Source organism: Ochotona princeps, chromosome 8, assembly GCF_030435755.1.
Source record: "Ochotona princeps isolate mOchPri1 chromosome 8, mOchPri1.hap1, whole genome shotgun sequence".
NCBI lineage: Eukaryota > Metazoa > Chordata > Mammalia > Lagomorpha > Ochotonidae > Ochotona > Ochotona princeps.
In genome coordinates, this window is record NC_080839.1 from 12,661,997 (window position 1) to 12,687,244 (window position 25,248).

General features: G+C 44.5%; 1 protein-coding gene across 1 annotated transcript in view; it reads right to left on the reverse strand.

The window, feature by feature from the left end:
* Positions 1–3,743: 3,743 nt before the first annotated feature.
* Positions 3,744–25,248, reverse strand: part of BUB1 (BUB1 mitotic checkpoint serine/threonine kinase) — a 47,910-nt gene continuing 26,405 nt past the window's right edge. Inside the window, exons 16-25 of the mRNA XM_058667617.1 lie at positions 23,488–23,662; positions 18,998–19,082; positions 14,003–14,238; positions 11,626–11,769; positions 8,630–8,745; positions 7,560–7,721; positions 7,246–7,403; positions 6,969–7,143; positions 5,687–5,793; positions 3,744–4,098 (exon numbers count right to left, since the gene is read on the reverse strand). Of these exons, the coding sequence (XP_058523600.1) occupies positions 3,903–4,098; positions 5,687–5,793; positions 6,969–7,143; positions 7,246–7,403; positions 7,560–7,721; positions 8,630–8,745; positions 11,626–11,769; positions 14,003–14,238; positions 18,998–19,082; positions 23,488–23,662 (1,554 nt within the window). The 3' untranslated portion in view covers positions 3,744–3,902. The remainder of the gene's footprint in view (positions 4,099–5,686; positions 5,794–6,968; positions 7,144–7,245; positions 7,404–7,559; positions 7,722–8,629; positions 8,746–11,625; positions 11,770–14,002; positions 14,239–18,997; positions 19,083–23,487; positions 23,663–25,248) is intronic.

Genomic DNA, 25,248 nt, shown 5'->3' on the forward strand with positions numbered 1-25,248 from the left:
ATTTTTTAAAACTAACACTGTGCTGCGATGCTAAATGAAGGCACGATGCATATTTATAGTCAAGAAATATATTCTAGGAAGGAACTTTTAAACACAGTATATGGTCAGAAGAAAAATGTGCATGTGAACATATGGTTGTATGACTTCTTTTTCCAGAGCTGGGGGTGTGCTCTCAGTTCCCTCACCCGGGTAGGTTTTCTATGTAGTAGTTAAGAACGCCATGTCACCCCGTGGGAGGGCCTAGGTCTGTACTCAGCTCCATGTGTGCCTCCGGCTTCCTGCTGATGACTGTGGGAGGCAGTGGTGATGGCCAATGGCTAAGTTACTGGGATTTCTCCACCTGCTACTGGTTCCAGTTCCTGGCTCTGGCCTCTGTCCAGTCCAAGCCTTTCCACTGGAGACATCTGGGGAGTGAACCAGCAGGTGGAACACATCTCTGTCTCTTCCTATCTCTCAAATGAATTTTAAAAACCACACGTCTGGGATTGGGCTTTGGCATTCTGGAATCCCAATCATGTGAGTATTGCCTAGAACTTGTGCCACGGTAGCCACTCCATGTGGGTTGTGAGGCCCACCTGCCTTTTAGAACTCTTGTATCTTTGTATACTTAACAATTATTATTGTGTATTTTAACTACATTGACTTGCAAACTAATTTTTAAAATTTGATACATGTATTTGTCATACATGTTTTTAAAACCAGTGAATGATGTTAATTCTCCACAAACTTCCATCTAGAAGTAGTCACGAGTTGCTCTTCGTTTCTGCTTTTCCTCACCCCTTTCATGATCCCATTCAGTCTGATACCCTTTCTTCCTGTGGCAACTGGGCTGACTTTGTTCACCCTGCTGGGACTAAATCTTAGTCATGTCTATCATGTATGTTAATATGTAATTGTCTATCATGAATATTCATATCTAGGTGGGATGTCATGGTATATTTTATATACACCGTTCAACAACTGACCCATAGCAATAACTGTTGCATGATGGTGCTGAGTATTCCATCCTAACAATGGCTTACGATCTCAGAGTTCACCTGTGTTTTGCTTTATGTGTTCAACATTAGGCAATAATGGAGTCACATACTCTGACTCGTGAGTGTGGGAGACTTTCAGAGTACGCATGCCATCCTCAGCTGGCCCCGTGGAGCAGATGGCCAAGAATGAGTGGGCAATGCCTCGGTCAGGGAGAGAGCATGTCTGGACCAGTGGGGTGACTGTAGATTACTAGAAATTACTAAGTATTCTGTGATTAAATAGAAGCTTTGAAGACTAAACTCGAAAACTCCAAAGTCATGATAGAAAATGGAAATGTTAATTATCCTCATTTGATCACTTGTATTATATACATTTACTGAAATATCACATGCTGTATCCCATACATGTGTAACTATTGTTAATCCCTTCTTAAAATATTTAATTGTATACTTGTACATGTATCCAGTTATCACACTGTACCCTGTAAATACAGAGGAAAGCAGAGGAAGATGGCTCCAGTCCTTGGCCCTCTGCACCCATGAACCCGAGACCAGCCAACATTTAAGCATTTTCAATTTGGGGCTGTCACAGGGATGACAGAGAGCCAGCTATGTCCTTGAGGGCACTGTGGAAGGAGCTGGAAGTCCCATTCCAACCTCCGTTGCATCCCTTTCAGGTGCCCTTTAACACAGAGCTTTTTCCCCCTCAACCAGGAGAACTGTAACTCAAACGCTGATGTAGGTTGTTCCAGGGGTATAAATGATAAGAAAGCCATTTGGCTGAAGTGCTTCAAGTCGGTCACTGTCTAGACAGGCTGTTGCTGAGCTCAGACTGTGAAGTTTGGGTGCAGCCCTTGCCATACATTATGTACCAGATGGGCCCAGCAGCATGGGGATGACCCATGGACAATTGCTGCTGAGCTACAGGGTCCTCAGTGTGAGGCAGATTGAAGATCCAGCCACAGCAGACGAGCTAGTGGTGGCGACACATCCACAGGGAAAGCTGAAGCCAAGTGCTGCCCCACCCAAGGCAGAGGCACTTTTCTCAGATGGACAAACTCGGTTGGAAAAGTAGCAGGCTTCTCTTTAAGTATTGGTTTTTTTGATTGCTATTTTTAAACGGGAAAAAAGCATGACTTAGCATGTTAATCTTCCACCCGGAACACGCATCCCATAAGGGAACTGGTTCATGTCCTGGTTGTTCCACCTCCCATTTAGCTCCTGCTTATGGTCTGGAAAGCAGCAGAGAACATTTCTGCCTTTCCTTCTCTCTGTAATTCTACCTTCCACATAAAACTAAATAAATTAAAAAAGAAATTCCACAAGTCTGGCTTTATCAGTGGCTCAGCTTATTTAGTAAATTGGTTCATTTGATAAGGTCCTTGGGTCATTTTCCAAGTTTATTTGTGTGATGTATCTTGCAATATATTCTTTATTTTCAGAATAAAAGCACATTTTAAGATCTCATTCTGGTAATTTTAGTGACAGCTGGAACATCACAGATGGAAGGGTAAGGAAAATTCCATAAAACCTTGTAAGAATTCACATTTGTAAATAGGCATCAGTAGATACTGACATTATTAAAATGTCTATCTGAAGCCAGTATCCGTAAGCTTGTAAGGATAAACATCAGGAGAGTTCTCACTAAAGCCAAGACTAGGATGGCCTATACCACTATAATACAACCCTCTTCCAATGACAAGAATGACAGATTTGGAAATGGCATAAAACAAGAATGCTGTTCATGATAGTTCATTGAAAACTTGAAGAATCAAATAAATGGAAAATTTTTAGCAGATTAACAGACATTCTATATTCAAAATACCAGCTAGAAAGACTGGAAGAAATGAGGTCTGGTTTAAAATAAAACCAAGACAAGTGCAGTAGCCTAGTGGTTCAAGTCCTCACCTCGCACGTGCCAGGATCCCATGTGGGCTCTGGTTCTAATCCTGGCAGCTCCACTTCCCATTCAGCTCCCTGCTTGTGGCCTGGGAAAGCAGTCAAGGACGACCCAAAGCCTTGGGACCCTGCACCCATGTGGGAGACCTGGAAGCGGCTCTTGGCTTTGGATCAGCTCAGTTCCAGTCATTGCGGTCACTTGGGGAGTGAATCATTGGATGGAAGATCTTCCTCTCTGTCTCTCCTCTCTCTATATATCTGACTTTGCAATAAAAACAAATAAATCCTTTAAAAAAATAGCAACCAAAAGAATATACTAGTTAAAAGAACTTTAAAAATGAACTGTATTTTTTCTATCAAGTTAAACTTAGCTTTTAGCTCTACTTTCCAAGAGTGTCTGAAGTACCCTTGTACATGTAGTTAGTCTTACATGAAAAAACAAACTCTGCTGGTTGTTTCAAAAATAAATATGCATGGGATAATTTCTGGAGATTCACAGGAAGTAGAACGGGGATATGCTGGCTGGGGATAAAGGCAGGAGGGAGCAACTGCCCTTACACCCAAACTGTGTGTAGCTTTGTGTCTGTTTTTACTCTAAGGAAAAAAAGGAAATTATTCAGGTAATGGGGCCCTCATGGTGTTACAAAGGCAATAAACATTAACTAAGTAGGCTGCTGCAATTTCAGAGCTGATTAATGATGAAGATCTGAGATTTTCATTATAAGCACTTGGGATCTCTCAGTCATGAGGAGCATGGCTGATAAAGCACAGACAAGCTTTATTCAGTGAAACAAAGTCTCTGGAAAAACACACAACTTCAAACCTGAAAACAAACTCTCTTGACCCGTTTGGCGGCACATCCAGCAGTTCTCACGAATGCAGCCTGTCTACGTGTCAGACTGACTCTGCAGACTTTATTTTCAACAAATATTTACATAAACTATGTGTGTGTGGAGGGGAGCATCAAAGTCCAAAATCAGGTTGGCATTTACAAAGTGATTTCTAGGGAGTGCTGGCACCCACGTTTTATTTTCTTGATCGCTTATACTCCAAGAGCAAGAGGATGAGCCTGTTGCGCTGCGTCCTGATCTTGCTTGCGTAGTGCTGCTGGAAGAGCTTCCTCAGCTTCTGCCTGAGCAGGTTCAGAGACGGAAGGTGATGGCAATCTGGTATATTCAGCATGGTGTGAAAGAACTCGTTCCACACGTCCAGGTGAGGAAGCCTGTGACACAGAACACCCGCAGGCATGAGAGGGGCCCTCAGCATGCCCCACACAGCAGCCCCGTCCTGCACCTGCCTTTCACGGGCCAGACACAGTCACACAACAGCTCTCACCTAAACCAACTTACACAATCAAGCAGGGAAATGTTGAATGGGAGAAATATCCAACTCAATGTCAAAATTTACTTTGTTCCCCTAAAATGATTTAAGTCTTTTAGCCATGGCTCTCCAATAGAAAATTTCTTTTTAGAAATTATCTTTTGGACTACTCTTATGGCATACAGGTTAAGTGGCTTCCTATTATGCCAGCACCCCATATGGTGCTAGCCGGAATCTTGGCTGTTCCATTTCCAGTCCAGCAATTTGCTGGTGCTCCTGGGAAAGCAATGGGGGATGGCCCAAGTGCCTGGGCCCTAGCCAACCACCTGGGAGCTCCTGACTTCATCCTGGCCAAGCCCTGGCTATTATGGACATTTGGGGAGTGAATTAGTGGAAGGAAGATCTCTGTCTCTCCCCTCAACCCTTTGTAACTCTGCCTTTCAAATGAATAAATCTTAAAAAACAAAGACCCCAAAACTAAATATGCTGGGCAAGCTGTAAATACCACACTGCCAAGCGATGAGCACAACTGCCTACAAGAAGTTAGATGGGCCAGGCAGTACAGGACAGAACTCCCATTTAACAATTGAATTGTTTTAATGCACAAACTCCAGAACCTGGAGCCAGGACAGTGGAGAGAATGCGGAACCCAGTCCGAGTTTACTCCCGACAGGAAGCTAGGCTGCTGGCTGCAGGCCTGCTGGGTGCTGACTCAAGGCTTTTCTCTCCTCAGCTGGCCAGGGACAGAAGCTTTCTCTTTCTGAACAACTGGCTGTGGTTGAGCAAGAGGAAGAACTAAGACCTGCTAAACATGATGACCCACTCTGCCAAATATAGTGTAATTATTCCAAGTTTTCCTCCAGGACCTGAACCTGACATTTTTACGTGTGGCCTATGATAATTCAGACAATTATTGCCAACCTTTTTTCTTTTTCTGTTTTGGGAGGGACTAGTGAGTCAAGGGAAACCTTAATTTAAGGAGGTGTAAGTGTATGTAAAACCCACGAGTCTCCCTCGTAACAGGACGAGTGTACTTTCCCGGTGCTCCAGTCCAGGGCAGCTCCAGCACCACCACGGGGCTGTACAGCCTGTCCCACCAGGAGCCAGCTGGGAGAGCACTGTGCTCTGGCGCTGTCCTTACTGCTCCCTGGAACTCCACAGATGAGGAACTGAACGCACACAGGCCTGGGACGGCCCACCCTGACCGCTTTACATGCTTTGCTTCCACCAACACCTGAGCCTCACTCAAGCGCATCTTTTAAAGGGACAGAGATGTTGGGTGTGTTCAGGCCACCAATCCCCAGGCCCACAAGAAGACAGGCTGCCCAATCTTAGGTGGGGAACCACAAGCAGTGGAGCCATGTGGCTGACTGGCTGTGACAGCACACTGCCCACAGCATGGGCTCTCTGTGCAGTGGCCGAGATCCGCTGGGTGCCAACATTCTGCCTCCTTTGCTCTCTCCACACGGCAGCATAGGGCTAACACCCACCTTCTAAAGAGGCCCTCGGGCTTCCAGACGCCCTCTTCGTTTTTCACTTTCATATAAGTACCAAACAGCATGCAGTACACTGTGGCAGCAATACCGAAGTAATCGATCTACAAGGAAAATACAGGGATAAGGGACCTACACAGTCACTCACTTGGCAGTGTCAGAGATGTGGAACTCAGCAAACTCAACCAACACAGGGTTTGGGAAGCCACACGTCCAACTCCCCAACAGCCATGTGGAGACTGTGCCTTCTGAGGCAGCCCTGAGAAGTCCTGTCTTCCCTCCTGCAGAAAATGTGTTCTTCTCAAGCCTTTTGTCACATAGGGCTATCACAACAACAGGGATGGCCAGTGAGTCCTCCTAACACCCTGCCTGGGACTCTTGGTCTCTGATGGCAAACCCAGGGCATCTCACAGTGGACATAAGTCCAAGCCTGCAGACAGAAGATAACTATCTATGCACTCCACCCGTTCAGGAGATGCTGGGCCAGCACGCCATAGTCTGTGGCCTCACAGGGAGGCCCTACCCTCAACCATCTTTATCATGGGCTCCCCGTCAGTCACAGCTCTCACCTGGAAACTGAGCAACCGGCTTTGCTAGCACAGCTTCAGAACTGCACACTTCTCCCGGTGTGTGTTCCTTGTTTGCCATCTACCATTCTAACTGGCTGAACCAGGGTGGTATCTGGCCCATTGGTCAGGACAGTGCTTACCATACCCACATCCCATGCTGGACGGCCTGGTCTTAGTTCCAGTTCTCTGCTGTCTCTCCGGTGTCCTGTTAATATGTACCTGGGAGGCAGCTGGCAGGTGCCTAAGGTACTTGCACCCTTGCCACCCACATGGGAGATTTAGACTGGGTTCTAAGGATTCAGTTTTACCCTAGCCCAGCCTCGGCTGCTGCAGGTATTTCGGGAGTGAAAATTCATAGGATAGATATGTTTCTCTGTTTTTCTGACCCTTTCTCTGCCTTTGAAAAAAGTGAAAATGAAGAAACAAATTCCTCAAACCTTCCTTTATAATGGATAATAACGGTCCATTTCTAACACCTTTTAGAGCTGGCAATGCACTTGGCTGGTAATCTGTACCACGGTTCATCATCAGTCTACCATGTTGCCTGTGAGAACAGCATAGGTATACCCAACAGCACGCTCACTTCTGCCTGGGGAGGGTGGGCTGGGACACCTCAGGAGCCTGTCCACAAAGGTTGTCAAATTCATTTTGACAGCCTGGTAAATGCAATAAGGGACAATCTTTTGAATTCTCTCATTCTCATGCCATACCTGGTAGTTCCACGGCTTGTTACTGAGCATCTCAGTACACTGAAAACCAGACGTCTCACATTTCCCTGTGAATGCGGTTCCTTTGGGAAACAGTTTCATATCTATACTCTGACCTAGGTCAATCAGTGTCAGGCCAGAAGATAAATCATCATTGTCACCGTCTTGCTCCAAAAAGCTGCATCAAACACAAACAAGGATCAGGCTGCATGAGCACAGACAACCAAAGGCTGCCAGGGAAAGGGGAACAGGAGAACCGCTGGAAAAGTATGGCACTTGCCTGCTTCCCAGAATGAAGTTATCTGGCTTAATGTCACCATGAATGATTTCACAGTCATGCACTTGTTCAATCATATAGAGCATTCTGATGGCAAAAGAGATGACGAGAGCCTGAGGCATCACTTTCTCAAGAGTATTTTTATAGAGGTTAATGGCATTCTAGAAACAATGCAGAGTGGAAGCCTGAGTTGGTCGCAGAAGATTATGAAAGGTCAAGTCAAGAGCTTTGCACCTGCCCATCACCCCAACAAGAGATACGCAAGGCAAAGCCCAAAGTGAACATCATGTCCACATGGCAGAAATGAAAGCACTTACAAGAAGAGTTCCATAGCTGTAGAGATCTCCTACTAATATGCTCCCATTCTGGAACAGGTGAGCGGAGTAGAACTTGATAAACATGTGCCGAGCGATTGGATTGAGTCTTTCCATCAGCTGGGTCCCAATGTAGAACTCCCAGGGGTTGGCAGGCTTCTGCACCTGCAAATCCAATCAGCATGTGGCATTCATACCAGGTCTCTAATTCCCAAAACTAACTTTAGCAAAGTAAACAAAGCCAGAAAAGATGTGGGTTGAAAGTGATGGCAAGCTACGAACTGGTGGTTGTATGGAGTTTGCTGTAAGATGATTGCAGTGATAGGGCACTCCTAAATTCTCGTAAGATAGTGTCTGCTTAACACGAACACATCACTGTGTCATTTGGGATGCTCACATCCCCAGACTGCAGACGTGCCTGTGTGCAAGCCTTGGTGTCACCTCTTCCAGCTTCCTGCTATTGTCCACCCAGGGAGGCAGCAATGATGGTCCGAATAACTGGGTCTTTGCCACCAAGTGGGAGACCACATTGGATTCCAGATGTTTGGCTCTGGCCTGGCCCAGCTCCAGCTGCTTCCTTTGAGAAGTGAACCAGCAAATAGAAGCTCTCACCCTGCCTGTCTCTCTCAAAATAAACATAAATAATATATTTAAAAATTACCACCTTAGAGCCCAGCATGGTGGCCTAATGGCTAAAGTCCTTGCTTTGAATGCACCAGGATCCCATATGGGCACCAGTTCTAATCCCAGCAGCCCCACATCCCAACCAGCTCCCTGCTTGTGGCCTGGGAAAGCAGTCGAGGATGGCCCAAAGCCTTGGGACTCTGCATCTGCCTGGGAGACCGGAAGAAGCTCCTGGCTCCTGGTTTCAGATTGGCTTAGCTCTAGCCATTGTGGCCACTTGGGGAATGAATCAATGAACAGAGACATTCTTCTATGTCTCTTCTCCTCTCTGTATATCTGACTGCCTAATAAGAATAAATAAATCTTTAATAAAAATCACTACCTTAAAAAAGTGGGTCTGACTACAATTCATAGCTATCTTATATAAAAAGCTAGTGTGATTCGTTTACCTTTAAAATAAATTTCTGTTTATCCTTGGCATCGTCCACATCTCCATGAGTAACTTCATAGATTTGAGCAAAGGCCCCTTCTCCAAGAAGGTGATTGACATACACCAGCAAGGAACCTGGAGAGATAGACATGGCAACATGATGACCAGAGGGCTCCAGACAGGAAGGGTTTTACAAAGTGGAGAATTCAGAGAAGACTCCAAGTGTTTGAGCTGCTCTAATACAAACAGGTCTCATTCCTTAAGCAAGGCTCTTCCCTTGATGCAGTGCAGTCAATGCCTGCCATGAAGAGCCCCTACCAGTCTCTGGTACAGGAGAACGGAGCTCTGAAGCCGGGCCTGTCACTTAGCCACACGGCCTCACTGTGTGCCCACGGACACTCATGGGTTACAGCAGGCAACACCTTTGCAGCCTTCACAGAGTGACCCCCGAGATGTTGGGAAGATGATGAAGAAAATCCTCTATCAAATGCTGGATGATGTCTTGGGCAACCGCTCAAGTTTTATAACATTACAATGGACAAAGCCCACCTGTAACCACTGCTGTTGCAAACACATAATCTAAACATTTTCATTTCAGGAAACCTGCTTTTTCGAAAAACTTTTAACAAAAAAGTTGCAAAAGAAGTAAAGTTTCTGCATCTTCTATATACTGTTATTTGACATACAACTGACAGCAATACATTATCATTAACTAAAGAAACACTTGCTTCTGATCTCACTAGTTTTTCAACATGTTCCCAGATACAATACATGCTATTGCCAGGTTTCCTTGGCTGCTTCTGGGTTGTGATGTCTTTATGGACTTTTCCCGTTTTTGATGACCTTGACAGTTCCAAAAAATAACAGTCAGATATATTGTGCAATATTCCTCATATATGGCTTGTTGCTGTGGCAATCCCAGGGTTTTGGTTTTGGGGAGAAAAACCATGGAGATGAACTTTAAAGAACTCATGTCAAAATCAAATATATAGGAAAAGTAGATCTCTGGCTTCTAGTTAAGTATGTAAGAGGCTTCGCCACTCAATCCTTACAACAGGAGAAAGGCTGAACAGAATAGCAGCACCTCTTCCTAGATATATCAGAGAACATGGAGAAACACACAGAAAGGGCTGTGCGCCTCAGACCCTATTTAAACAGTCTTGATGGAAACTAAAGGACATCACAGGAGACAAACAGGCACACAAAGGCAAGATGCTTAGCTCCTGACACTCACAGGAGCAAAGAGTAAACGCCACCTAACTCCTAACCAAGCAGGAATAAACCCACACACACTGGCTACTGATTTCAGCTCCTTCCACTGAGCACATTTGTCAGTAAATGTAGTTCCTAACAAAATATTACAAGGCAGACCAGAAAACAAAATACATGCCTTGAAGAGAACAAGTATCAAAAACACATATATAGAAAAAATTTTGGAAACATCAATTTTTTAAAAAAGATTTATTTCTTTTTATTGAAAAGGCAGATTTACAGAGAGAAAGAGACAGATCTTCCATCCACTGGTCTATTCCCTAAATGGCCACAGTGTCTGGAGCTGAATTGATCTGAAACCAGGAACCAGGAGCTCCTTCTGGATGTCCTACATATATTTAGGGTCCCAAGGACTTAGGCCATCCTCTGCTGCTTTCCCAGGCCACAAGCAGGGAGCTGAATGGGAAGTGGAGCAGCTGGGACTTGAACTGGTGTCCACAGGGGATCCTGGTGCTTGCAGGGAGAGGATTAGACAATTGAGTCATTGTGCTGGGCCAAGATAAGTCAATTTTTTAAAATTATGATTAGTATGCCAAATGGCTAAACTCTATAAGTGTACAAGGTGCAAAAATAAAAAATGCAAACATAGATGGAAACTCTGAGAAAAAAGGAAGTACTAGAAATAATAAATAAACCACAGCTAAAAAAATGAAGAATGTATTGGGTGTATTCATCAATAAACTGTATATAAAGGAAAAGAACCACTGAGCTTGAAGATATAACAGAGACACAAAATTGAAAGGCATAAAAGAAAAAGATTTAACAGAATATTTAAGAATTTTGATAAAATTAAAAAAGATATAACATACACAAAATGGGAAAATGAAAGAAGGAGGAAAGGAAAAAGAAACGTGTATTAATAGTGACTGAGAGCTTCCCAAAACTCATGACAGGCAGCACAAGCCCAGAGAACTCAGGGAAAGAGATACAGGATAAACACCAAAACATTGGCATTGGGGCGTATCATATTGAAAGTGTGGGAAACCAAGGAGAAAGAGAAACTCTTCAAAGAAGCCACAGGAATAAAAAGGCCTTACCTACAGAGGAGCAAGGACAGGAATCACAGCAGCAGACTTCTCAGAAGTGGAGTAAAATATGCAGAGTGTTGAGAGAAAACAGAAAACAGAAATCCTGCAGAGCCAGTGAGGTGGGGGCTAAGCACATGGACAACTTTTTTGTAAGCTTAACATAACTCTAAAACCTAAAATGTGTTTATTAAAAATAGCAAGTACGTTGTGGAAAGTCTAGCTTCCACTGTTTTCCACAGCTGTAGTTTCCCACCCCCACTAAGCTAACTGTCAATTTTCAGTTTCCAGCAATGTGTATTGTTACTCCCCTTTCTGAGAAATAAAAACTAGCACACCATACACACACTGCTGCCTTTTTCATTATGTTCTAGAGACCATTTCCCATTACTGTGGAACAAGCCTCCTTATTCTATTGCCAATGCCTCTATTTTACAACCAGTGCCTACAGGACATTCTTATAAGTAGATGGTTGGGTCCAAGAGCATATTAATTTTTTATTTTGATAGACACTGTCAGTTACTTGAATTACAATCTCAATAACAATCACACAGTTTTGTCATGGCTTGACAAACTGCTCTCAGCTTAAAACATGAGACATAATTCTTTGTTGGAGGTGGAGTGGGGCAGGAGGAGAATCTCACAACTCGTGTGTGGCCATCAACTTCCCACAGAGAAACAAGAATTTATAATGTTGTATTATTTATATAATTCTTACCCAACTGAATTTCGGTCTTGGGCTTGATAGCTGGAAGTTTGCATTGCCATTCAAAAGTATTTGGATAGGAATTCACCGGTTTAGAAAGTCCAGATAAAAATTTGAGAATCAAACGATCATCCCATGGGTTCTCCACAGTGAAGGCTTATAGCAATGGAAAGGAACATGAATTCAGTATCCAGGAATTTTACCAAAGAAACAATAGATTCAGCAAGTACAGACATTCATTAAATAAGCTTCCAGTGGTAGTATTCTTTCAATAGTATCGATTCAAATAACAAAGAACTATTTTCAAAAGTCAAAATTAGCGGCAGGCACGGTAGCAGGTAAGCTGCCAAATGAGATGGCCTTGCCCATATCAGAGTGCTTGGTTCTGAGCTACCCTCAGCTTCCTGCTAATGTGCAGGGTATCCTGGGAGGCAGCAGGTGCTTGGGTTTTTGCTAGCCACAGGGGAGACTCGGAGTCTGTGGCTCCTGGTTCTGGTCTGTCCTAGTGCTGGCAGTTAAGGGCACTTGTGGAATGAACCAGTGAATGTCATTCTGCCTTCCAAATAAATGAATAAATAAATAGGGTGGGTACTGGGGTGCAGTGTGCTAAGCTGCTGCTTGGGATGCTCCTATTGCATTGCAGATTGCTGCTTCCAGCTACGTTGGCTTTTTTTAATGTGCTTGGGAAGGCAGCAGATCACGGCTCAACTCCCTATGAGAGACTCGGGGAGCACCGGGCTCCTGGCTCTGGCCCAACCCAGACCTGATGAGTGTGTGCATCTGAAGAGGGAATCAATAAATGGAAAACCTCAGTCTCTTCCTCCCTCCCTGCCATTCTGCTTTTCCAACAAGTACATATTCTAAAAGTGTTAGAGATAAACTTTTTAAACTTTTGAACAGTTATTTCCATTTGCTTTGCTTTTAAAAGTTAATTTGAAAGGCAGAGTGAGAGCAGAAGAGAGGATCTGCTGGTTCACTTTCCAAGTGACCCAAACAGCTTGGACTGGCCGAGCACAGGCCAGGAGCCAGGAAAATCATCCTGTCATCCCATACCCAAGCACGTGGGCTATCACCTGGGGCCTCCAGGTCAGGAAGTGGAGGCAGGACTCCATCACAAGCATTGACAGGATACATGTGTCTTAAGTGGCAGCTTAAATTGCAGTGCTACCACAATCCTATTTGTCGGTAGTTTCATAAACTGAGAAAACTATTCAGTTGTGGCCAAGGGAGTCATAGCACTCACGTCTTGTCCCACTCGCTTGAGCTGCCCGAGTTTGCTTCCAACAGAATGGTGGCTACCTGTCCCCAGGGCTCCTTCAGACATCAGTCATTCTAGCATGGTTAGATGGTTACATATTCTTTTATTGCCTCTCCACTCACAGCAACAAAACACTTCGCTACCTACATGCAATTTTGAACATGAGACATATTTCGGTTCCACAAAAGGTAAATGTTTTCTAAAGGAAAAAAAAAAGGTTGCTTTTTTTTTCTTTTTTCCCCCAATGTGGAGTTTTATGAAAAAAAAAATCTTACTGGAGGCAGCCAGAAAAGCCTAACTCAGCATGATGATCACTTACTTAGTGCTAAGCATGTGCAGAACGCTTACGATCTCACTTGTTTCTTACAACAAGCGTCCAAGATAGATCTACCAGCAACACAGCAACATCTCCATTTCATGGAAAAGGAAAGAGGGGAGCAGAAAATTGAATATGACTGCCTACGAGAGTGAGCTAGGACAAGAACCTACACAGTCCATCTCCTCGATCTGTTTCTCTCTCCAGCTTTTCTTTTAAAGTTGTATTTATTTGAAAGGCAGAATAACAAAGATAGTTCATCTGCTCTCCACTCCTCAAGGTAATGGCAACTGTTGGGGCTAGGTCAGGCTGAACCATTGAACTGTGCCTGGGTAGCCCACCTGAGGACAGGAAGTCATGTAATGCCTGGTGCATTAACAGGAAGGAGGCTCTCAAGGACAGAGTAATGGGCTCAAAGCAGGCACATAAGCTGCAGGCATCCCAAGTGGCAGTTTAACCCACTGCACAAGGCCCACCTCCAAAATGCACTCTGTACCAAGGCAGGGTTGGGAGGGGAGTCTGTCTAACCAGGAACATCAGCACTCCTCTACAAATTGAGAAAGCTGTATTAAATACCTGGCACATCACAGACCAAGACCCAATTCCCTCTTCCAACAGTCATCATCTGAAATAGGTGTGGCTATCCTCCAAGTATTTTCCTGTTGGACTGTACTGTATTGCAATTACGCAAACACTGTGGGGATCTGTGCTACCCTATGACATTCAAGTACCCGCTGAGCTTCCTTCACAGCACAGCTTCTCCCCACACTATCATCCTCATGCAGGTCCAGCTAAGCCCAAGCATCTGTGCATACTTGGAGCATCAGTCGTTCCAAGAGGATCCGTCTGCATCCCTTCTGCCTGGGGCCCAGCAACGCCACGTTGGTAGTCCTCAAGCGCAAGGTCCTTGTCGGCAAGTTTACATGTCTCCAGGCCGCCCTGGGCTTCATGGAGCAGCGCACCATCTGCCACAGGCTGCCTCTGATTACGCAAGGGTGATGAAGGCACATCAGTGGGGGCTGCTGGTTCTGTGCGTTTCTCCTGAATTGGACTGGATGCATGAAAAGGACAGGACAAACAAAAACTTCATGGATCTAGTCAGGGGAACGTTCCAGCGATGACATTTCAAAATGGCTTCAGAGTTAGAGTTGATGAAAATACTGTCTTTACACAAACAAATACATACAAATACTCAGCCAGTACATCAGGAAAAGGAGGAAAATAAAAAACATGTGTTACATGATGGTTTCCATTATAATACTGAGGCATAAACAGAAAATGCTCCCTAGTGCAATAGAGCATACTTTCCATCTGTACGTAAATATATGCATGCACACACACACAACCATACAGCATTTCCATGATTGATGGATTTCATATTTGTAAACTTATCTACAGGCTACTTCTAACTCCAAATCTACACTTCTGTGATTCTGCAGTCCTTTCAGCACAATGGGAGTGGGGGGATTACATCACAAGCAAGGTCCTTTCAGGTCATACTAAGGGCCAGGGTGCTTGTATTTTCAGCTGTTAGCTTACTTCATTGTTTGTTTGTTTGTAAAGATTTACTTATTTTTTTATTGCAAAATCCGATATACAGAGAGGAAAATCTTCCTTTCACTGTTTCACTCCCCAAGTAGCCGCAAAGGCTGGAGCTGAGCCGATCCGAAGCCAGGAGCTTTTTCCAGTTCTCCCACACGGATGCAGGGACCCAAGGCTTTGGGCCGTCCTCGACTGCCTTCCCAGGCCACAAGCAGGGAGCTGGCTGGGAAGCAGGGCCACTGGGATTAGAACCGGCACTCATATGGGATCCTGGCACATGCACGGCAAGGACTTTAGCCACTAGGCTACTGTGTTGGGCCTTTACTTCATTGTTTAAAGTGTCCCCAGATGGGACCAGCACTGTGGTGTAGTGGGTAATGAAACCAACTGTGACACTGGTACCCCATTTAGGCAATAGTTCAAGTACCAGCTGCTCTGTTTTCAATTCAGGTCGCTGTATTTGGTCTGGGAAAAGCGGGGGAAGATGGCGTAAGTACTTGCGCACCTCTGTCCATGTGAGAGACCTGACAGAAGCTCATGGCCTTATCTTGGACCAGTTCTGGGTCATTGTGGCCATTTGTGGAATAAGCCAGTGGATGAAATATCTGTCTTTCCCTCCAACTCTTCCAAATAAATCAATAGAAATCTTTAAAGACAATACATAAATAAAATGCCCATGTGTAATCCTGAAGGACTACTTAATATCTCAAGGTGGAAAAAGGTTGTGAAACACCTTACAGAGAAAATACATGTATTATATAAGCTTTATTCTACATAAGCTATGGTCTTTGGCCACATTTAATATGAATGAGCCAGTAACAAACATTAAATAAGATACCATGGCAGAAGTTCACAGGATTAACCCTGTATTCTTCCAAGAGCAATGGTTCAGTATTCACCGATTCAGTGCTTAATTATCTCATACATACACCCCTCACATCTGTGTTCACAAATAATTTTGGAGTCAGCATTTTGGCATAGCAAATTAAGCAGTCACCTGCAATGCTGGCATCCCATATGAGCACTAGTTTGTATCCCAGGTGATCCATTTGCAATCCAGCTCCCTGATAATGGTCTTGTAAAAAGTAGTAAAAGATGGCCCAAGTGTTTGCATCCTCTGTGGTGGTAACCCATATGGAAGACCGGGATAAAGCTCCTTGATCCTGGCTAAGGCCTGGCTCAGTCCAGGTCACCAGTTACCTGGGAAATGAAGCAGAAAATAGAAGATCTCTTTCTCTAACTCCATCAAATATTTTTTTAAAAAAACTTATTTTCATACAAATAATGCTATAAATGTAACTGCGTATGTTGATATTTTCATTTCTTGTCACATTTTCTGTGACTTTTTTTGAAAATGAAATTATTTTGGAATCATTTTAGGTTTAATACAGTATTATAATTGCTATATATTCCTCACTTGCTGCCCTGAATTTTATCATCTCCTAGCACACGGATGTCTGTCAAAGAAAGCAGAACTAAGCTCCAGACCTTACTGGGATAAAACTTGTTTTCCCACCAACATCATTCTGTGCTGGGGGCCAGGCCTGGACATGGTGTTGTACTGGTTTCAAACCTCCTTCCTTGGGCCCGGCGGCGTGGCCTAGTGGCTAAAGTCCTCACCTTGAAAGCCCTGGGATCCCATATGAGCGCCGGTTCTAATCCCGGCAGCTCCACTTCCCATCCAGCTCCCTGCTTGTGGCCTGGGAAAGCAGTTGAGGACGGCCCAATGCATTTGGGACACTGCACCCGCGTGGGAGACCCGGAAGAGGTTTCAGGTTCCCGGCATCGGATCGGCGCGCATCGGCCCGTTGCGGCTCACTTGGGGAGTTAATCATCGGACGGAGGATCTTCCTCTCTGTCTCTCCTCCTCTATGTATATCTTTGTAATAAAATGAATAAATCTTTAAAAAAAAAAAAAAAAAAAAAACCTCCTTCCTCATCTGTGAGAGTTTATTAGCACTCCTCGTTTCCCAAGACCTTCCTAAGGTTTTTAGTCATAAAGAATACTAGCCAGGCATTTTGGGTTCCCATTCTTTCTCCTCCTGGTTACACCAGGACTACTGGTGTGTGGGAAGCAGAGGGCAGCACAGTGTGCCCTTCTCACTGCCTGAAAACACATGACTTTCACTGGCAATGATGGCTTTGATTACTCGCTGAAGGTGCCATCAGGCCTGTGCACACTCCCACTGTGGAATCCACTGGTTGCAGGCATGTGTACTCCTACACACTGCTCATAGATCATCACATGCATATCCAAATTACTGTGGGTACATAAATGGTTGCCAAAATCCTTTATTCTTTTCCATGAGAACCTGACATTAAATTATATCCCCATTCCTACAAATCTGAAAAGGTAGACTATCACTGTCATTGTTGCTTATGGTAATAAAACCAACACAGGGCCTGGTGGTAGTGTAGCGACTAAAGTGCTCGCCTTGAATGCACTGGGATTCCATACGGGCACTGGTTCTAATCCCGGCAGCTCCACTTCCCATCCAGCTCCCTGCTTGTGGCCTGAGAAAGCAGCTGAGGAAGGCCCAAAGCCTTGGGACTCTGCATCCGTGAGTGTGAGACCTGGAAACGGCTCCTGGCTTTGGATTGGCACAGCACTGGCCGTTGCGGTCACTTGGGGAGTGAATCATTGGACGGAAGATCTTCCTCTCTGTATATCTGACTTTACAATTAAAAACAAAACAAAAAATCACAAGTGAACAGTATCCAAATTAGGAGAGTTGCGATCTTTGGCTGAAACCCACAGCTTCAGGCTTTGAGTGTGATGATTCGAGTGTAATGGTCCTGGCCCTGTGGGGAACCTGAGAGCCACATCCGTAGGGTTGCTCTAAGAGCCATTAACTCCTGGAAATTAGGCTCCTGGGTGAGGAGAGCTCCAGCACCTGGTCCTATGGGAACCTGGTTTCCCTGTACTTGAACTGTCCTACGGGGTGACAGTGTGAGCCTTGTTACCAACGGTGACTTCTGTTCTACAGACTTACACATTAATCTTATGCTGAAGGTGGCTTATGATACTCTTGTAAGTGAAAGTTTGGTTGGGGTTAGGAAGATTCTTGGTAGCAGCACATGCTGTGCCCATTATAAAATTTTCATAAAAAGACAAAAAAATCTGTTTAAGCAGCATTCACTTTATAATGAATTAGTTAACTATTTTCTGCATGCCTCTTCATCAGTTTTCTTGGGTAAACACTGCTTGCGTCTTTCACGCAACCATTTTTGATTGACATTGTAGATAAATGAGAGATTTTTGGTATTAAGAGGCAGAGCAGTAAGAATCAGGGTTCTGAAATCAGAGAAACCCAAGCTCAAATTCTGGCTCTGCATATTAGGAGCTCCATGATTTTGGCTCAAACATTTCTCTCTCTGAGACCTGGCTTCCTCATGCGGAAGAGGGGCAAACAACATGTTGCAGAGTCACAGCTCTGCTGAGACCGCCTGCAGCACGCAAGGCAGGCATGAAAGCCTAGCAAGCACCATGCCTCCAACACAACGCACACCTCCAAGATGGCAAGCGCTCACAGACCCTGAAGCTTTACCAGCCTGTCCAAATAGGGTGCAATTTAAATTCTATAGAGCATTCACATCGGAGAAGCTGCCATTGATATAGCAGCTAAAGTTCTTGCCTTGAACGCGCCGGGATCCCATATGGGTACCAGTTCTAATCCTGGCAGTTTCACTTCCCATCTAGCTCCCTACTTGTGGTCTGGAAGAGCAGTGGAGGACGGCCCAAAGCCTTGGGATCCTGCACCCACGTGGGAGACCTGGAGGAAGTTCCTGGCTCCTGGATTCAGATTGGCACAGCACCGGTTGTTGTGGTCACTTGGGGAGTGAATCATCAGACGGAAGATCTTCCTCTCTGTCTCTCCTCCTCTCTCTATATATCTGACTTTGCAATAAAAATAAATCTTAAAAAAAAAAAAAAAGAAGCAAGTGTGTGTTTTTGCTCAGGTCTCTGGTGGTTTTGTTGGGGTCCCTGGCTGATGAGAAGATCCACAGTATTGCTCCCGAGGTGAGTGCACGTTGGCTGCAGAGAATGAGGAGGTTTCCCCAGGGATGCTGTTACCCTGGTGCTGCCCTCTCTGCTCTGATAGGTCAAGTGCACTGGCCATCATTAGACCTCTATTCAAAGAGCTCCTTTGGATTTGTAACTGCCAGCTGATACAAAGGCACTACTCTTTGCTGGCTAGAGCTAGGTGCTCTGTCACAGTAGAGAAAACAAAGCTACAGTGCCAACAGAGAATGAGAATCATACAGACCCGAATGTCCTGTCTGTTGAAGGCTTCTTCACGTTTTCTCCACAAGTGGCCAGAGTAGCAGGGGTACACTCTGTTGCAATATTTTCTGAAATATACAGAAAATTAGAAGCAGACACTTAACATACATACACAAGTGAACACACATATAATTTCACTGGGCTATAAAGCATGAGATTCTATTTTATACTGATTTTCATTATAAATTCAGAACATTATTGCATGGTAAAATGTGCCACAGATCCAAAAGATGAATGCAGGAGGGACAGATCCCTTAATAACTCTTACTTCAGATATACCTGAGCACTTCAATGTTATTACCTGTCCTACAACAATCCTTCAAGAAAAAAACATCTGGGAAATAGCAGACTCAGTTGGGGTGGAATGAGCAGCCGATAGAGATTCCACGGCTTGGGTGGCAGGGGGAACGCAATGACCAGGATATGGAGAAGGCTGCCGTGCTGCTAGGGCATAGATTTGCTTTCCAGTTGAACATATTTTAGGGAATCAGTTAGCATTTAGTTGATTGAAATGACTGTGTTCAAGACAGAAATCCACTCAGCAAAACTTATCACGGCTTCAACTTAAAAAAAATTAACAGACAAATTAGAGTGCACAGATTAAACTATGAAATGACAGTAATATTACATGTAGTCAGTGTTACACCAGAAAAATTCTGTCAGCTATTTCTTCACTGAATAGCTCTTAATACTTGCTAGCATAATCGCTTCCGTTTATAGAATCAAGTGGCAAATATTTTAAGATAGCTAATATTGACTTTATGAAACATTCTGCTACTGGATTTCTTTTTTTTTTTAATTTTTTTTAAATTTTATTTTATTGTATAGTTGTTGACAATTTTTAGATAGTTAATTATGGTTAACAAGAAAAAAGGTTCAGGGGGTATAGGGAAGTGGGTAATACTATTATGTCCATATTGCTTCCATCATGTATCTGAGGTAAAGGGGGATATTGAGGGAGAAAGCCCACCCGGTTTCCCTCCCATCCCAAGTCCCGGATGTGGGGCATGCTCTGAGATATTTGCTCAAGTGGTTTTAATAGTTCTCCAGTTATAAATCGCTGTAAGTTTCGCTCGATGAGGTTGTCCACTGATTGATATGGTCCATCATAAAGTCTCCGCCTAGCCTGGCTTTTCCCTGATCTAGTCCACATGCAGCGCACAGGTGTTGTAGCCTTGCTTAGTCTGGTCTGTCCCCATCCCAGCCCACGCTCTCCAGTGGGAGTAGCTGTCCGGCGAGGGGACCAGCCCCTTAATCGCCTTGCCAGCTCTGCCCCTCCCTTCCTGGATCACGTGTGCTGGTTGGGTGCTGCATTCATATCCAGTACAGGCAACCACGCCCTGGCATTCCATAATGTGTACTGGTTTTGTCGCGACCAAACCCGGCTCAACCCACACTCTGTTCTGGTGATCGGATTTGCCAGTAGATGACATGAACTGATTCAGCCTGGTCTGCCCCTGACCCATGCCGAATGTGTGCCAGTGGGAAACTTTCCATGGCCTATTCTGGGCTGTTTCCTATCATGCTTCTTGCGCTTACCTGCACGGACTGTGTCCTGCCAGAGCAGTTGCCCAGGCTCCTCCATCAGAACCCTTCCCAATGCCAGATTTTGTGCATACCAGGGGATCCTTGAGCCAACCCTATTCAGTTCACCTCCTGACCTAGCAGGAACAGTGGCTTTTCCTGGCTGGCTTTCACCCCATTCTGGTTCTTGGTGTTGGATGTTTCAGCCGAGCCATGGCTTGTCCATACCCACATACAGCTCACACATGGTTCAGTAGGGGGTTGAGACCCAGCCTAGTCAGTCCCACATCTACCCTGGTTCTCCATGACACCAGATGGTGTTGGGGTCTGAACTGGCCTGGTGCATCCAATCCCAGCCCACACTAGTGCCTCAGGTGACTACAACTGTTTCCTAGATAGAACGCGGTCCCCTTCCAGCACACGCGCCCCTTGGTGGGAACCTCAACCCAGTTAGGATGTCCCCTTACCTTCCCAATTGGGCCTGTTCCTAGCTGTAAATCACGCACCTGCCCGTGGTTGTTCTGAGGACCAGTAGCTGCAAGAGCCTAGCTCGGTATGACCCGTGCTCCATGCTGGTTTCTAGTTTTGCTTGTAGGCTAAGGTTTGCTCAGTCCTGCCCAGTACATTCCGTTCCATTACCAATTTACACATCTTGGAGCTACTATGCCCTGCTTGTCTGACCCCCAGATCTGGACCACGTGTTCACCAGCAAGAGCTATGACTTGCCAGGGGAGTTTCCCAAGTTCCTCCACTTGATCCACTCCCAGACCCAGTTCTCATACATGCCAATGGGTTTTAGGCCAGTGCCTGGTGTATTCTAGCCTCCCATTTGGCCTTGTATGAGCTGGTGAATGTTGCAGCCCGGCCCACCCCACACCCTATTCAGGATGCACATTTGAGTGCTGCTGCCTTGCCCAGTCCAGTCTGTCACGGGTCCCTTTACCTGTGATTGATGGCAGGCTCCTTGGTCACACCTAGCTTAGTCTATAACCACCCAAACTTTTAGGTTTACCAGTGGGGCTAAACTTTCTACAGGGTGTGGCCCACACATCCTGCACAGAATCCACCCCAGGATAAGGTTCTAGAGTGCTGGTTGATATTATGGCCCTGCCTAATGTGACCAGTCTCCTGAACCATCATCATGTCAGGCAAAACAATATCCTGGTAGACAAGCCTGAGCTTATCTTTTGCATGATAGGTGTTCACAGCTCAGCATCATTAAGTGATTAGAAGTTCTTCAAAGGAAGAGTTACTGCCATTGGGAATCTTTAGGATTGACTCAGATCCCAGAAACAGTGGGGTCAGCCTGGAGCTACCAAAGCAGCGATTCGGACAACCAATACCCCAGAGCTTCCCTGCTGGGCGGCTAGCAGGCACAGCCTGAAGCGAAATGGCGCACTGGCCGCCCGGGCCCAGCTCTCCATGAGCACATGTTGGCTGGGATCGGGATCCAAGCAAGACGCTCCCTCCTGTGGCCCCCAGCAGCCTCCCGGCTGCTAAAGTTTAAACCCGTAGGCCCAAGGTTGCGCCCCATCCCAATCCCATCCACCGCCCAATGAGGGCGATGGGTGGGCCCTGGACCCACCCAGTCCCGGAGGCTTCCCCCCTCGGTGTACTCACCCGAAAGGAAGTAGTCCCCGAATCCAGGTGGGCCCGGGCCCAGCTCACCATGAGCACATGTTGCCTGGGATCGGGATCCGAGCAAGACGCTCCCTCCTGCCTGGATTTCTTAAATGAAAAAAAAAAATACCTTTCTACTTTATTCAAGTGGTAGCCTGTGATGGCATTTTGCAATTGTTCAAGTCTTAACTAAACTCTGCTCTAGGACTTAGAAAAGAAATCCAACATACAGGGTTAGTATCCTAAAGAAGAAGATTCTTATTCCACAGTGAAAAACTTTTACCATTATAGGGCCATAACCCCATTATTACACTCTTATTCTACCTAATAAAGTCCAATTCCTTGGCAATTATTTTATTATTAGTTTGGTAAACAACTACTACTTTGAAAAAAATCCTAGTAGTGTTACAATTGCTGCTGTTTTCTTCCTTAAAAAAAAAACAAAAAACAGAAAAACTTAAGAATTTAATTAAGGCCGAGACTAAGACAGAGCAAGCTCCCATCTGCTGCTCCTCCCCAAATGCTCCCAGGGGATACAGGTCAGAAAGTCAATTTGAGCCTCCTACAGGGGTGGCAGGTCAAGCATGAACCCAGGTAATCTGATGTGGGATGTAGATGCCTTATCTGGTGGGTCAAATGCCAGTAGCAGCAATGACACAGTTGGCGTGTGGCTGATAAATCAGTCGTCAGAATGAGAATAGCGGCCCTAGACCTTACAGTACATGTTCTGAGGGATGGTGTTTAACAGCTTAAAACAGTCTGTGTTCTATGACAAAGCCATATACAAACTGGGGTCCCAATCAAATCTATAAAGATGTATTGGATGGGGGGGTTACATTTGGTGTGGGGGAAAATAAGACTATTTCTGAGCTTTATTACTTTCTTCAAGTTAAATCATTTAATATCAGAAAATATGCGTATGTGAGTGCAGCAGTTGGCTACATGTGTAAAATAATACAATTTGTAGACACTAGGATCTGCAATGGGTTCTTCATCCCTCATGAAATGATAAAATCTAAATGTTCTTCACTTCTAATATTCAAATTATTTCATGTCTGTTGAGGTCTTTTTGTTTGTTATCAAACAAATATATCCTACACAAATGGGTTGGATTTTCTATACTTGCCTTTAAATGGTTTTCCCTTTGTGAAGAAGACATGCCAAAGGGAAAAAAAAATCACACAGATGATAATGCAACGAATGAATTTTATATTTCTGCTTTATGAACTTCAAGTTTCCCATTTAGAATTTTTAAGAAAGCAATCCCACTGAAAGAACTGAATGCTGCAACAGACAGACACAGAAATGGTCTAATGACCTAGCACACACCCTTATCTTCCAGAATGTGCACTGACTCCGTGGGGAGCTTGTGGAAGGGTGTAGACGCAAGCCGTGCGGCAGACGTGAAGTCTCCTATGCTCTCAGGACTGGGTGCCAGGGTTTTGTTGCAGCGAACACCCCACACAGTTGAATCATCCGAAAACTCTTCGGCATGAGGCAATTCCTGCAATAGAGGATGAATTGAAAAGGGGCAGCAATCTTTCTGTTTATCCCATGAGATGTAACACCTCAACTCTCTCAGATATGAGGAGGGAAGAGATGAAAATTTGGTGAGCTAGCATACCACTGGGGACGTCAGGATTCCCCCCCGTTCCTCCCAGAACTGGAATAGCACATCGTTAACACACCCCACTGGAGTCACATCACAACAAGGTTACACTTTTGTTTTTCAATCTTACAGTTGCTTTTAAATCTCAGAAAAAGACTAGATTTTAGATTTTTCCATATACCACTCTTTATTGGGATTCTGCTACTGTCTGTTAACTGACCCTTGAGAACCAGGCACATTTGTAAAAACTGAACAGTTGTAGTAACCACTGACTTTATTATTCCTATCTCACTGTCTTCCCTCAGGATCTCACGCTACTTAGTCTCCTCTTGTCTATGTCCATCTATTATTCTTTCCCGCATTCTTTCTTATGTTGACTCTTTTGAACGCTACTCAGGAATCGTGTAGAATACCGCTCTAATTTGAGCTCATTTGGTATTTTCTCATGATTAGAAGAGGGCTACAGATTTTTTTTTTTGGAGAAGAATTTCTGGAGGTAAAGGATCCCTCTAAGTATGTTAGAAGATACAAGCTGTCAACAAGACTTACTGCATGTGAGGCTAACCCAGCCCTTGGTCAGGTGGTCACCTACGCTTCCCCATTGTTAACTATTTTCCCTTTTCCTTTCTCTGTCTAGCACATACTCATTCTTCCTCTAAGGAAGAATATACAAAAATTTGTGGATAAACATTAAACTAAAAAAAAAAAAAACACATTAAACTAAACAAATACAGCACTCAGTAAATAATTGCTAGGAGATACTGGATGAGATATTTACAAATACATTTTCTGTTTTTTTTTTTTTTTTTTTTTTTTTTAAGATTTATTCATTGGAAAGTCAGATTTACAGAGAAAAGATTTCATCCACTGCTTCACTCGCCAAATAACCTGATTCTTAAGGCTTTACTCACTAATGCTAGTATTTATCCATGAATCTTGGCTATAGCAATTATTACTGTGGGGTTCTAAGAGCAACCTTTTTTCTTTCTTTCTTCTTTGAAAGAGCTCCAGAGGAGGAGGAAAGGAGAGGGAGAGAAACAGACACTGATTTTTCTACTGCTGCCCAACCCCTGCACATTCCCAGGAATTCTCCCGTGAGGATTTTTCTTATTTCCCCAGTGACTCCTTTCGGCATGGATACTGACTTCATTTCTTGAGTTATAGTGCAATACTATATTATTCTACTTATTTTTCTTACTTAAACTGTTCCACTGGCTCATGCAACTTAGCTCTTTGACATGCCCATGCCTTTCCCTTTTTAAAAACACTTCCTTACTTGCTGGCACTACAAGATGCTCCAGGCTCATCTTACATCTCTGCTGTCACAACCTTAGAATTAGATATTTCTTTAAGAAAACAAAAATTAACTCAACAAGCTAATCCTGCACCTTCAAATGCTGGTATCCCATGTCCTGGTTGTTCCACTTTCCATCCACCTCCCTGCTTACGGCCTAAGCAAACAGTGGAGGATGGCCTAACCC